The sequence below is a fragment of the Gobio gobio genome, assembly GCF_949357685.1.
Source record: "Gobio gobio genome assembly, chromosome: 9".
NCBI classification, from domain to species: domain Eukaryota; kingdom Metazoa; phylum Chordata; class Actinopteri; order Cypriniformes; family Gobionidae; genus Gobio; species Gobio gobio.
The window spans coordinates 7,857,378-7,873,314 of NC_137115.1; the positions used below are offsets into that span (position 1 = coordinate 7,857,378).

Sequence of the window (15,937 nt, forward strand, 5' to 3'; positions counted from 1 at the left end):
CAAGTTGTCAAAAATATTAAACTGTAATGAAAGATGATACATCTGAATGTATATTTATATATATATATATATATATTACATAATGTACAAAGACCTGCAGAATCAATACAAAAGGACTCCGCAACCACCTTGTAAATGTATATATATATATACTCATATAAACAGAGACATGTCCTCTGTGAAACATACCAGTTTGCATGAATTAAACTACATGAAAACTGATTTCCCCTCTCCATTATGTAAATATCATTACAATATCAGTGTTTCTTGACCTAACCACTTAAACTGACAAGTAGTACATCTTAACAGGCATGCCCCTAATGACAGCCCATGAGTTTCATGGAAATACAATAATCTCCCTCCCCACTTCCCTATAGGTTTGCAGGAGGGAGTAACGTTGAAGCAGCAATGACTGGAATATTAATGGAGAATGTTCCCTTCAGTCCTCGGGAGTGAAACCTTGGCTCGGATGTCCTTTAGCCTCTTACAGAGATTTTGTTCTCCACCGCTGCCAGCATTGCACAGAAGCGAGAGTTTTCATTCGCCAAGAGCTTGGACGGCTCGTCAAATTCCACCACCTGGGTCAAAAAAAGAAAAAGAAAGGGGGAGACTATGAGTCAGTTTAACAGAGGAACCACAGAAAGAGGCTTCTTTCAACAAATACGTTGGAGCAATGGATTTCCTCCCGCTAGGGCTTGGGCGATACATCGCAGATTAGCAATAGTGTTGGGCGATATTCTCCATAGTCATATCCTATCGTCAGCCTGTGAGGGGGAGGTGCAATAGTTTACTTATTTGATCATTAAAGGGATAGTTCACCCAAAAATGAAAATTTCTCACCCTCATGTTGATCCAAACCCGGAAGACTTTAGTTCATCTTCAGAACACAAATGAAGATCTTTTTGATGAAATCTGAGAGCTTTCTGTCCCTCTATTGACAGTTACGCAACTACCACTGACGCTTCAAAAAGTTAATAAAGAGATCATAAAACTAATCCATATAAATTGAGCAGTTTAGTCCAAATTTTCTGGAGACTCGTCGCTTTATATGATGAACAGATTGAATTTAGGCTTTTACTCACATAAACATTCATCAACTCACACATCAGCTGTGGTAAACGGAAGCTCAAGCATGTTCACTTGACGTGCGAGGGCTGAGCCACAACTCTAATGGTTAGAGAGTCGGACTTCCTCCCTCAATACCACGACTGAGGTGAGACCCTTGAGCAAGGCACTGAAACCTCGGGCGCCGCAGCAATATGGCTGCCCACTGCTCTGGGTGTGTGTTCACTACTGTGTGTGTGCACTTGGATGGGTTAAATGCAGAGCACACGTCACTTCACTTCAATGAGGTTCATTCTTGTGTTATGCAGCACGTTTGAGCTTCAACAAGAACCAATGAGGTTCATTCTTGTGTTACACAGCACGTTGCGTGGCTGTCAGTGGAGGGACAGAAATCTCTCAGATTTCATCAAAAGATCTTCATTTGTGTTCTGAAGATGAATGAAAGTCTTATGGATTTGGAAATACATGAGGCCGAGCAATTAATGACAGAATTTTCACTTTTGGGTGAACTATCGCTTTAATTTACTAGTTTATTTACTAATTTATTTAATGATATACTCTGTTTTATTATCGAGGGAAATGAGAGACTTTGCGAGCAAAGATGGAGTTGGTAATGAGGAAAATGTCACATTGCATAGAAATATTTCACCCAAAAGGCAAATTTGCCATACCGAATTTCATAACGACATCACCACATACCCACAATTGCGACAATGACGCGCGCGCGCGAGGATTGAGGACTACTCAATAAAAATGTTTTTAAAACAGACTACAGAACTACATCCCAATGCAACGTGATCTAAATCACAAATTGTCAAGAGTGCTTGTTATTAAAAAGAGAGGCATCATTCTTAAACAGTAGTTGTTTAAGCCAAGGCGAAAACGGCAACTAAAATTATATAAGCCTAATAGGTCACAGAATAATAATCAGTCATCGATGAAAATATAAAGCAGCTTCAAACACAGACCTAAAAAAACAAAACGCATGTGTAACAGTATAGTGGATCGGTGCGTCAGGTCTTAAAGTGACAGCAGCCTAATATACCTGCTGCCAAATTATGAGATAATATTAAAAAAATATCTATATGACAATTTTATATGTCAAAAATGTGGCCAGTAAAAATGCTGAGTGGCTAGTAACTTTGGAAAACAACTAGCCACAGTGACTGGTAAAAAAGCAAAAAAGTTAATGTCAAGCCCTGATAACATTAGAAATGGACAGGAAAAAAAATACACAGTATACTGATACTATATGTCATATTGCATCTGTGCATTAAGTCTTTCAAATGCAAATTAATAGACCAGCCACTGGTTCTATTGTTGTGTTTCTTTGATCTTCATGTTTCTTTGTTCTTCAAAAAGCTTTGTTCTTGCAACTACCACAACTTTGAATAGGAAGACTACAATTTTTTGTACAATTTTCATATTTAGATTTTTATTTATATATATATATATATATATATATATATATATATATATATATATATATATATATATATATATATATATATATATATATATATATATATATATATATATATATATATATTATATGGGTACCTTCAAGTAAATAGTAAATGTGCCTTTTGTGTAAAAAGCAGCAAGTTGTCATTATGTCTAGATTATTTCCAGATCATTTCATTTTCATGGGTGGGGGCGTTGGACTTTTGAATCTTTTTGAGAGAAAATGCAAAAATGCAAAGATTTGGATATATCACCCATCCCTACTTCCCACAGCAACAACCTTTCACCGTACCTGTCCCTGATTGAGCACCATGATACGGTCACAGTTGAGCACCGTGTGAACTCTATGTGCAATGGTCAGAGTGGTGCAGTCCTCGAATGCATTGCGAATCGTCTCTTGAATCAAACAGTCGGTCTCGGTGTCCATAGCCGCTGTGGCCTCATCCAGGATCAAGATCTAAAAATTGGGAGGAAACAAAGTGGATGACCTGGTTAAATGAGACCAAGTCTGTTCTGTTTTATCTGCTAACCCCAATTGGCTCTCTCTCACGTGGAGAAGATCAAAGTCAGGTGCGATAACTCACCTTGCACTGTCTCAGAAGAACTCTGGCCACACAGAGCAGCTGCCTCTCACCCACTGAGAAATTCTCCCCGTTTTCCACCACCTCAGACTCCAGCTTTAAAGGCAGCTGAGACACCTGAACAACAGAGACCAGATGCCAAACACTGAATTACAAAGATTCAAGGCCATGGAAAGAATGAAAGAAACAGTAATAAGATGGAGGGAAGAGCAACGACAAGTCATCCGAGATATCGTTCTTGCACTTAGGTAGAGAAAATGAGAAGCCGCTATGTAAAAGAGTTGGTGACATGAAACTACTTCGCCTGTAAACGCTATACATGGTGTGTCTTTGGCTTACACATTCTTTCATGTGTGTCCTCTCCAGGGCATCCCAGATTTGCTCCTCTGAATACAGGGTAAATGGATCCAAGTTGGATCTGTTTGAAAATACAGAATACAGATGTATGACTAAACAAGGAAATAAAAGCATGACAAATAAATACAATCATATGGAGCATGAATTTCAAATAATGACACAAATTCAATTTCAGCAGTAAAGCAGATCTACAGAAGGCAATAGTGTCATTATTCAGCTCAATTCAGTTCAATAACAGTGGCGATGTGGCGAGTTAGTGTCATTATCCAGCTCAGTTCAAATTTTGTTCTCAATGCATTGAACTCCTAGCCTGGTTTTACCAGACTCTCGTACATTTCATTTGTACATAGAGTCTGGCCACTCTCCATTGACAAGCGTTTACTTCCTTGAAGGCGGGTTCTCTGTTGAAGTTTAAAACTATTGGATCTGCCAAGAGTCACTCTGGATCTGCCTAACCAATCACTAACGTTTGGTCGTGACGTATGTCATGCGCCGTTCGCCTTTGATTCTCACATTAACGGAGCACACCACCTCAGTGTCAGTGATAAAACCTCGTGCATTCGGATTGTTATTTATTCACGGTGGAGAGGAGAGTTTTGTGTTCGGAACGCGCTGCTCTCGTGGTGCATATCTCGTGCAATCAATAACATGATTGTATGCTGTCAATAAAATGTCATATGCTTAGTATGATAAGAATAAATGCTGCCTTGAATAACAGCCCAATTCAAATGTTTACGTGCTTTTCTTCTTTTATTTTTTGAGCGGTGGTGAAATATTTTGCTCTTGTAAACACTTGCCAGAAATACAAGTCTAGAAATGCAAATTACAGCTCACGCAACCTAACAGTGAGTTTTGAAGTGATATATTCTTGAAAACTCAGATGTGGATTCGGACAGCAATTACATTACTACACGACCTTGGTGTTTGTCAAAAGTCGATAATTCAGCCTGGATAATTCAGCAACTCCTTCACCACTAACGGAGCGAGCTGGAAAAGACTTTTCCCGGACCACAACATCAGCAGTACAGCAGTGATTGTTCTTGCTCCGTGTACGTGAGTTCGTTTGTTCAGGAAAGAAGGAGGCGGGAACCGGCGAACGTTTAACAACTTTTAATCAAATAATAAACACAAAATGAAAGTAAAAGCGGCAGCCCCTCACGGACGACTGCTGCGCACAAACATAACAAAACAAAACCCAACTTAAAATCCAGGCCTAGTCCTCTCTCGTCCTTCACCGGTGTCGCTCGTCCTTATATGCCTCCGTGCTCCCTGATGAGAGGACTCGAGACCGGTGTGTCTCAATCACGCACACCGGTGTCGCTCGCTCGTCCACCTCGCCACACTCTTAACTTCTGGACATTCGTCAGTGCTGCCACACACTCGCATCTTTCACCGCCGCCATTACTGAACTACAACTCAAACTAGCGCATGACATCAACGTCATCGCTCTCATTCACTCCCTCTGTTCGCTGATTGGACCGGTAAAAAATTGTTCGGGGGAAAACCTAAGCATACACCGCAGTCCCAGACGTAGTACTGAAGGAAAATGAAAATTGAGCGGAAGTACGTAGGAGGGCGGAGCCAGGCTATTGAACTCCATGATGTGAAGTGGCAATTGTGCACAGGTCAAGCCTTGTAATGCGACGCTTGCAAAGCTAGCAATTTCAACTTCAACCCCATTTGCTGTCGACCTTTGAAAGCGCAGCCGGATTACTGGACTGGATTACTCAACATAGATGGCAAAAATCAAAGCAAGATATTTCCCGTTCTGTTCAGATATTTTCTTTTGTCTGATTTCACCGTTTTCTCTGTTTACGAAATGTAGCAATTTTGTAAAATCATCCTTCTGAAACATTTTTCCGGTCTCACTTTAGTTTAGGGTCACTATTAACTAACTATATACTATGACTTTGCTTCAATAAATCCCTAATAACTGCGTATTAATAGTTAGTAAGGTAGTTGTTAAGGTATTGGGTGGATTAAGGGATGTAGAATATGGTCATGCAGAATAAATCCTTAATATGTGCTTTATAAGCACTAATAAACACCCAATATCCTAGTAATATGCATACTAATAGGCAACTAGTTAATAGTGAGAATTGGACCCTAAACTAAAGTGTTACCCATTTGTCATGTGACAGGTAATAATTCATAGTTTTCACGTGACGTCACACGCTTATAGGAATGCCCACCTGGAGGGCAAAACAAGGCTTTCCTCCATTGCCCTCCAGTCATTTTTGCCAGGTTTGTAGTCATTGTTATTGCAGTAAGACAGTGATATTAAGCCCTAGGAGTCGGAGCTGTTTTGGGGCCCTTTAGAAGTTTTGACATACTCTGACATTTGTGTTTTTTTCAGTTGCTTATAAACACATTAATGGCAAAAGTGTAATTACACTGTATTCAGCACAAACTGAGCTACCATAATATGCGAGCAACATGTATGTACATGCTTGTATTTTTGAGAGAAAAATGTTTATGCATGGTTTTTGAAAAAATTAAAAAAAATTGTTTTAAAATTAAGGCCTCAAAACTTTTGACTAATGGGTGTTGTTGCCTAGAGTTTTTGCTTTAAACTGATGTGAGAATCATTGAGCCAACACATTTCACATAAAACAATATATTCATTTACAATTTGTGAGACACTTTTTCTTTACAAAGCCAGTATACGAGGAGGCGTGAACGACAATGAATAATGGAGGGATTCACACCTGAGAGAACAAAAGGCATGCATAATGACCTGCATAATGAGCTGCATAATGAATGAGCTCCAGGTATGTGACTGAGAGAGCAAAAAAATGCTCTTCTTATTTAGTTGAAATTGTACTTATCTTGTAAATGCATCTTGATTTAAGAATGTTTAAATATTTAGACTAGAAACGAGACAAAAATTACTAAGAAGAGCATTTAAAAACATTTTTGTACTATTTTTATGTTTTTGAAAGTAGTCTCATGCTAAAAAATGTAATAATAAATAATTAAAATTAAGATACAATTTATACAAAACGAAATTCACTTTAAAGAAAGCAATTCACTTTCTACAAAAAAATTTTTTTTTCTAAAAAACAAAACTCCAGAATAATTTCTGACAAACTTTGACATTAAATTTAAAAAAAAATAACATTAGGCTATAATATTTAAACATCAATATGAAGCAAAATACGTTTGACTGGTACTATATTTATAGCATCTGAGCAGACATTTGCGAATAAAAGCTTTATTGATGTGACACTAGGCTCTTTTACAATAAACACGCTATAATCTATTCAAAACAGGCCAAATAAATCTTGTCTAAACAGTCTTGCGTGTATGGCATTTTATATTGCAGCAGAATTCATATTTAATTTTCATATGATAAAAAACGACAGAGATATTTGAGTCTCTTTGGCACTGATAAGAAAAAAGCAACTCGGGGGTTAAAAGACCAAATTCAATATACATGTAATTGATGATCCATACTTTGTACAGGAAAGCAGATGAACACAAAATATTAATGCAACACAAGGTTGCTCGTTAAGAGTTTTTTCCATTGAAAACCATTATAAAGAAAACGCGTTGAGTTCATATTCTTGGCTCATCTACTCGCCTGTATATAGTATGCATCATCAAAAAGGTGTTAACTAAATTTTGATCGTTTAATATCACTGTTTTAGTACAATATGGCACTTTAAGGGTGGGTTGCACAAGGATTCTTTAGCCTGGCGTCGGTTCACCCTGAGAATGGATCACAAGTGCCCAAAACGTGCATCTTGTTCACATATTTTTGTTTTAAGATGGAAATTTGACAGGCTTTTGCAGTTCAATGAAGTTCTATGGCGGTTTTGCCCTCCAAGGCTCCGCGACAGTCACGTGACTGAAAACTATGAATAGCGCATGAGTCGAAGCATGAAGCCCTATCGTGATTGGTGTGAAAGGGTCTTTGGGAATCAGCTGAAATGAAGCATAAATGAGCGTATGCTTACCTGACAGTACCACTGAAAAGCACTGGCTCCTGTGGAATGATTGACAGTTTGCTGCGCAAATCTGCAAGGCCAATGTCGCAAATGTTGACACCATCAATCTTAATGGAGCCGCCACATGGTTCAACCAGCCGGTAGAGAACCATTCCCAGAGAAGACTTCCCTGAGGACAGATGTAATGTTTTTCTCTTTATGACATCTGATTTTCCCTTCTATTTTTGTCATAAAAGTCATATTTCATAAAAGGCTTGGGGCCTCATTTAAAAAGACGTGTCATATGAACGTATGGCAATTTCTGAAATGTTCCTATGAATGATTTATTAAATATTCTTATGCACACATACACATTAATAAATTATTATAAATCAATAAAATATAAAAAAAAAAATGTACATATATGAAGAGTTCAGATGCAAAAAAGTGAGTTTTACAGCAGCTGAAGGAACACATGCTACTCGCGAAATCCTGTCATTGCCACTGTAACGATGGACAAAAAGTGATAAAGACGCTGCAATTGAAAGCCAGCTCACGCGCATGCCGTCATTCATCTTGAAATCATAAGATTCTATTTGCGTCTTCTGATTGGTTTCTGTAGACTTAGAGGATTTCGCTGACAAAGGCCAGTGGTGTTTAGCGGTTTCTGCCAACGAAGCAGTATTTCTGGATGGGCTGACACTGGGATTTAGCGGATTTGAAGCGAAAGTATTTGATGAACGTATAATATGTGCGGAGAGCATTCGATCAATATCATTATGTTTAATGGCTTTTTCATCTGAACTCTTCATATATATATATATATATATATATATATATATATATATATATATATATATATATATATATATATATATATATATATATATATATATATATATATATATGTATATGAAGAGTTCAGATGAAAAAGCTATATATGCACATATTTTTTATTCAGGAAATCATTAATATGATTAATACAATTGTACAACAATAAAGCAGTTAACATTTTTCTCATTTGCGCATATAATATTAATGCATATTGTGATCTTTATTTTAATAAACAATGCTGGATTATTGTAATTACAGGTATATATGAGTGCAAAAAGTTTGTACACATGCTCTTCAGTTGGCATGCGTATAAGAACATTTTCCCTTCAGTTTTTGCCTCAATAAATCCTTATTTGTTCCTCACTTTTGACATAGGACAAAATCCATGAACTTTAGAATCAAATCCGATTACACGTGTTTTATAAATGAGGCCCCTGATTCAAAAAGTTAAATTGAATATCGTAATTGTTGAGAAAAGACTGACCTGAGCCTGTTCGTCCTACAATTCCGATCTTCTCTTTCGGTCGAATGGTGCAGGACACTTTCTTCAGTACCAGTGGGAGGTTATCTCTGTACCTCATCTCTGTTCCATCAAACACGATCTCGCCCTCCTGGGGCCAGTCAGACGGAGGAGCCTTGTTTTTCACCCTTGCAGGGGCCTCCAGAGACAGAGACTAAGACAGAGAGAGGTGACAAAGCAAATGTTGAACTTTTCATCAAATTTTGAAGAGAAATTCTTAATGTCAAGCTGAAATTGTCAGTCAAAAAAGGATGTAAGACTAGTACCTTAATGTAATGATGGATTCTCTCTACTGAGGTGAACCGCGCTTCGGTCTCAGAGGCCAAGCGAACAGTAAACTGGAATAATCCTGTAAGCTGTGAGAGAGGAAAGAGATGTTCAGCCAGGTAAAATCTACCTCCTTTATACAACAGCCTCTGTTCTGCTAACTGACAATATGACCCCATTCGATCTCATTTGAAGCTAATGTACCGGTATGTGTTCTCCACGTGTCAATCATGTCTAATGCCGTTTCCCCAATTGTTTTGATTGTTTGGTCCAAACTCGAGCCTGAATCCCTTCCTATTTCACCTCAGGTCTGTTTTCACATTGTATTCTTTGGCTCTAAACCACAGTACATTTGCGTCATCGACATGAATACCACTGTGAACACTAGTGGCACCAGGGTAGCTAGGTGATGGCTCTAAAAATGGAAAGCATTGTTCTCACTTCACTTTTTTATTCAAATTTTGGCAGAAAAATTGGAAGGGACAAAAGCACAACATGCACAAAATGGCACTTGCATCCATCTGCCATTGAAGCAAAGAAGATGCAAAGAACATGGGGTTTTCAACTTGAGAAATGAGAAATGTGCCGCTCTGCCTGCAGGCCGTCCGTCCTGCTTGATATCATCAGTTAGTGAACAACTACTATGGATGTTTTTCGATGGCCAATGCCGATACCTTAAAGAGCAGGGTGGTAAATGACCAATGTAAAACCGATATAGGTCTATATGATGTTACACAATTGAATTTCAAGACAGTAAATAATAGGGCTGGGTATTGACACAAATTTCACAATTCGATTCCATTCAATTCAATATCGATTATTTTGGATATGTATCAGGTATAATACATGGAAAATTTTCACTTAAAATGACCCTAAATTATGTTTTTTTTCCTAATAATAAAGTTATAATATTAACTTTACAATTACATAATCAAAATTCTACTCCAGTTAGTTTTTTTAAATATAAACATTTAAATGGTGGCGGTCATAAAAACTTGCCAGATTTATTCATACATACATGCATTAAATATTGAAGAACATTGACAATGAATATCCTATGTAATGTGGTGCATATAATTAGCAAAATGCTCCTCTCTAGAGTACATTTTTCTAGCTGACTAACGAGTTTATGGACACTGGATATGGTTTTTCTGAGGTTAATGTGACATGACATTGTTTAAAAGCCGTTTTACTTACATCTTTCTGCGTTTGAAACACTGATTGAGCGATTCTATGTGACATGATACAGATTTCGGTAAGTTGTCCTGTATCTTTTAACACACTTTCAGGAGCTCATTCATGTTTATTTCGCGCTGTTACTGGTATTAAGGCAGAAGAGAAGATCTGTTCATATTTGTTCGCGCCACAGCGCCAAAATGGTATTTATGTTTTTTAATATCGTAAAAAAAAAAATTTGACTTTGTTTCATATCAATAGCAATAAAGCACAAAGATTATTGCGATTTATTGGATGGGAGGCGCGCTACAATGTTTATTTAATTCATTAACTGAAAACAGGATGCCTAATCGATTCTTGGGATTTAAGAATCAATATTGTTTTGTAAAAGTGAGAATCGATTAAAATTGAGAAATCGATATTTTTTACCCTGCCCTAGTAAATAACACATACAGTACCAGTCAAAAGTTTGGAGACATTACTATTTTCTTGCATTTTATGCATTTTATGCTCATAGAGCTTGCATTTATTTGATCAAAAATACAAAAAAAAACAGTAAAATTGTGAAATATTACATTTTATTATTTTTATTTTAATATACTTTAAAATATCATTTATTTCTCCAGTCTTCAGTGACACATGATCCTTCAGAAATCATTCTAATATGCTGATTTCATACTCGGTTAATATCAACAGGGGCGTCATTTGGGTATGGCTGCCTAGTCAAGTCAATGCAACTATGTTTTTATTCATTGAATGCAGGATTAACCGAGTCAAGTTACTATGTGTAACATATCATTTGTATTGTTAAATAAAACAGAAATGTAAGTAAATTAAAGCGATCTGTTTGTTATATTCCTGTTAAATGTGAGATAAATGGCGCTGTTTATTCACAACGTGAATTTGCAGCGTCGAGTATTGTAGCCAATCGCAGGGATTTCTGTTTAAAATAATGACCAATCAGAGGTGTTTGTAAATTTCCTGTAGTGAAAATCCGTTCAGTAGCTCTCAATTTGGCGCAAGTGTTATGAATCTGCACATGCACAAATCCTCTCATTACAACAAACAAAGCGAAGAGCCCACCCACACGCTGTTCTGATTGGCTGTGGTTTTTTGATTAATTGACTTTTAGTTTTACAAATGAGGACAATCTTTGTAGGATGAACAAAAATGTTTGTTGTAAACATTAAAAATAACATTTCAATTGGATAATATTCAGACTTTTGAGCTTTGAAGTGCTGGAAAAAGCATTTATTTTCTAGCCGTATAAATCTTTACTACCGCTTTTTATCAATTTAACTCATCCTTGATGAATAAAAGTATTAATAAAAATAAATACTTTTATAAAGAAAAAAAAAGACAGACCCCAAATTGTTGAATGGTAGTATTGTTACTGTTATTGTTAAAATATTTATTTTTATAAACTTTTCATTCAACAAAGAATCCTGAAAAAAGTATCACAGATTATAAAAAATATTAAGCAGAGCAACCGTTTCCAACATTAATAATAAATCATCATATCAGAATGATTTCAGAAGGATCAAGTGACACTGAAGACTGGAGTGATAATGCTGAAAATTCAGCTTTGATCACAGGAATAAATTACATTTTAAAGTATATTAAAATAGAAAACCCTTATTTTAAATTGTAACACAATATTACAGTTTTCTTCTGTATTTTTGATCAACTAAATCCAGTCTTGATGAGCATAAGAGACTTCTTTCTAAATCATAAATAAAGTACTGTTTCCAAACTTTTGAACAGGACTGTACACAATTTCTGCAATTAAATGTATATTTGTTTTACATAATAATTACATAAATAATTTAATTAATTTGAAAATGAATCAATTTGTAAAAATAATTTGAATTTTTTTTTTTTTTAAGTATAATTATATAATTATAATTAGATTCATACTTCTATAGATAGCAACTTCTTGATTCTGTAAGGACTGTCACAAACATAGAACAAGCATTTTAATGCAGGCTATGGACTAGGGATGTGCCCAAAGCCTAATTACGAATTTAGAAAGGCATGGAAAATGGTTAGGCTTTCTGTGGTGGTCGGTTACATTACAGTACATCAGATTTCACTTATCATGTGAACTTAGGAAGGAGAGATGACTGACAGGACGATGACGGAGGATTTGGAGCGCAACAGATCCCGATATCTTAGTAGTACCTGTACCATCCTCCCTATACACAGAGTATGGGTGGTCACGTATTGGAAAGCAAATATAATAAAGCGAGTGTACATTAAAAAATGAAAAAGCATTGAAATATTTTTTTTCCTCATATCTCATATTTTTTCCCAGCACCATGTCCCTTTAGTGGCTTAGTAGAATGCGTCATTTGCTTTCCAAATATAGTATTCGGCTTCAGGCACATCCCTACTATGGATGCAAGAAGTTTGCTAGATTTGTAGCAGTAAATATTTATTAGACATTCAAAGACTTTTTAAAATTACTTAAACATTTTTTTTAAAATTAGTATTTACTGAAGCTCGGCAGTAAATAAAAACAATTACAGCATTTGTTTTTCAGTTATTAGAAAGAACTGTTAAACAAAGAGAGAAAACTAAAGAAGACTGATGTGGCGTTCACACCGGACGCAAAAACATTCACTGCACAACAGACGCGAATTCGCGTCATGGGCGGGGCTTCCGCCAGCGGCTCGTCTCGTTGAGAAATGGCTGACATGGGCTGTGTTTACATGTCTTTTTTTTTGTTAAATCTACTGTTAATGTGTGACAAAACGTAGTTTTAAGACTTTTTCAGTCGATAATGTAGTTGTTTAAAGCTCAAATCTGTGGTTTATTTATATAAAGAGTGGCTATTTGAACATTTTATCTGCCGTTTTCGGAGTTGTGAGCTCCAGCGGATCAGCGGCGCTCAGCGCTCGTCAAAGCCGGCGAGGGCAACCTTTCCTCGGCCAGTCCTTCTGCCGTCTGCCGCTGGCTCTGATGTCTCTGTGGTGTGTCTCGAGCTATAATTTGTCTTGTAACGGCCGATCTTTGGTCTCATGGATCTATAATTTGTTCCCTGGCAAATCGTTCAGGCTGAGGGAAAAGAGAAGTTTCATTACCTTATATTTTTAGGCTATAACTGTACGTTGCAGTTGTAATGTTAGCCTACTAGCACTGACTTTGAATGTTTGACTGAATTGTTTGCTTTATTTCATGTATAGCTTGTTATACATTACTTATACTTTTGTATTAGTGATCATACATAAACTTGCATTTAACAAATTGAGACTGGGTTGTGTTTCATGTCATTTAATGTTATCACAGTGATAATCATATTGTCTGAACCAGATATTAATATTCAGATTTTCTCCTCATTGTTGTCACTACTAGAGCAAGCTCCTGATTGGTTAACGCGGCACGAAATATACGCCAAAGTTCAGATTTTCAACTTGAGCGATTTGCGCGTTCAAAACGCTGAATTCGCGTCCTTCGCGCCGCCCCATTCGCGCCGCCTCATTCGCGCGAATCGCGCCGCAGAATGCCATTTCGCGTCTCTGCATTGACTTAACATGTAAATCACTCGCGCGAATCGCGTCCGGTGTGAACGCACCATGAGAAAGGGCGATCCTGTACTGGGTTATCCGGGCTGTCAAAATAAAAGTCCCACTTCTAACATCGGCTAATAATATGATAATATCGGCAATGGCGATATTTCGGTCCACTACTATCATAAATTGTGGTTTACTTTTGGAAATGAGTTGCTTTAATAACTACTGCGAACAATATCTCAAGCCTGTTTTTAAGAGTTTCAAGGTTCATTTTTAAACCAAATGTTAAATGGCTGTCACCGAAAGAGTCAAAAGATGAAAAACAAAATTTTGCACAATTTCCCCTCACCTGTACAGCATAGGAAATGGCCAGGCCTGCGTATGCAGGAGGGATCTGGCCGTGCATGAGGACAATCATCAAAGCCGTAATGCTAATGAGAGCCACGCTAATCACATCCAGACGCACTGCCAGCCAGCGCATGGCACAGCTGAATAGATAGAAGGGAGCCTGGTTCTGATCCAGAAGCTCCTGATACCTAGGATCAAAGACGCAAAGTCTATTAAGTGAGCTCACTGGAAGTCTTATCGCAAACTCATCGTATAACGCATTAAAAGAAACACTGTACATAAAATGATGCAGAATGATATCTCAGCATTCACCTGTGAAGGAATTCGTCCTCTCTCCCATAAGCATGCACTGTGGTTAGGCCCTGAATGCTGGAGGCAACGTGGGACAGGAAAGGGGACTGCGTGATGTTGTCTAATCGCTTGAGTTCTCGAATGAAGACCCGAGAAACCACGTGGAGCACCGTAAAGAGGAGGACCAGCGGCCCTACTGCCACCAGGAACCAAGGGAACACGCTGCCAATCACACCCAGGCAGAAGAGCACCAGAATGACGTTCTGAATGAACATCTCAGCCTGGAACGGCAGACGCGTGTCCACTGAGAAGAGAGAAATGAAAGACCGGTAAGAGAGTTTGTCTGATAATGGGTGTGCGATATGTATCATCTACAATAATACCGTAATGTTTGTTATAATGATGTGGAAGCTGACATTATTGAGTATGTCACTGACTTTGAAACAAAAAAATGGCCTGCTTTCACTGTATGATGTAAAATGCCCCTAAAATTAAATGTATGGAGCAAAATATAGTTTAGCAGCATCACACAAGCAAGCGTGCTGATCAGTGTTAATTTTGACAGCAAATTTTGATTAAGTTTTATTCATAGTCTTTTGTCTAAACTGCCATTTAGTTTTAGTCATATTTTAGTCACCTGAATTGTTTTTAGTTTTAGTCGACTAAATATCATAAGATTTTAGTCGACTAAATCTACAATAGATTTAGTCTCCTAAAATCGAATGAGTTTAGTTAAATTGTAATACATTAAGCATTTAAGCATCACATAACCGACTGTCACTTGAACTGACATTTTGACATCATTTTGTTCTTGACATTAAAAATACACGAAACAGAGCTCAATTCACTTTTGTGTTTGTTTTTTTAAAAACATCTATTTAGTTTTTATAACTTTATATATATGTTTTAGTTAGTAGGCCATATCAGGTTAAGCTAAAGCTTCAAATAAGTGTTTTTTTTTTTAAATTTCAGTTAACATTTATTTAATTTCAAGTAATGAAGATTTTTTGAAATGGTTTTAGTGAACTATTATAATCCTGATACTTTATTGAATATGTGTCAAATACTGGTCTTTCCTCCTGACTATGAATTAAATGGGAATTAAATTAAATACAGTTTATTGTGTAACCAAAAACGAATATATAATGCGTGACTTTTAATTACAAACAAGCTCGAAATACACATTGACTCTTATTTTGAAATGTCTGTGTCTTACAGTTGCAGGAGCTCATTCAAGTTCAGGAGATCAAATATTCGTTGTTACAACCGTCTAAAACATATGACTATATAAACATCATAAAGTAAACATTGTCATTATTCATCAGCATTAGTTCATAAACAATTGCCTGGCATAAATGTGTGCTATTCATTGATTGTGAGCTGCTCTGGAGCGCTGTATTGGGGATGCGTGAGCTGTGTTTTCCAGCGGTTAGATCAGCACGCTCAAATCAAATGTGCGCATCTGTTACACAGGACATCAGTTCTGACTGGATCTCTTCCCTAATCGTCCCTCCCTCGGTTTCATTGTAATGTTTTTGTTTTTTTACGAAATTACAATTGATTTTCGTCATAGTTTTTGTCATCCAACACTAG

At 36.9% G+C, this 15,937-nt stretch overlaps 1 protein-coding gene across 1 annotated transcript in view; it reads right to left on the reverse strand.

The window, feature by feature from the left end:
- Positions 1-324: 324 nt before the first annotated feature.
- The window catches only part of abcc5 (ATP-binding cassette, sub-family C (CFTR/MRP), member 5), a 56,585-nt gene continuing 40,972 nt past the window's right edge, over positions 325-15,937 (reverse strand). The window contains exons 21-29 of the mRNA XM_079825699.1: positions 14,366-14,648; positions 14,055-14,241; positions 9,017-9,106; positions 8,715-8,904; positions 7,427-7,586; positions 3,450-3,528; positions 3,114-3,227; positions 2,822-2,986; positions 325-578 (exon numbers count right to left, since the gene is read on the reverse strand). Coding sequence (XP_079681825.1) covers positions 477-578; positions 2,822-2,986; positions 3,114-3,227; positions 3,450-3,528; positions 7,427-7,586; positions 8,715-8,904; positions 9,017-9,106; positions 14,055-14,241; positions 14,366-14,648 — 1,370 coding nt within the window. The 3' untranslated portion in view covers positions 325-476. The remainder of the gene's footprint in view (positions 579-2,821; positions 2,987-3,113; positions 3,228-3,449; positions 3,529-7,426; positions 7,587-8,714; positions 8,905-9,016; positions 9,107-14,054; positions 14,242-14,365; positions 14,649-15,937) is intronic.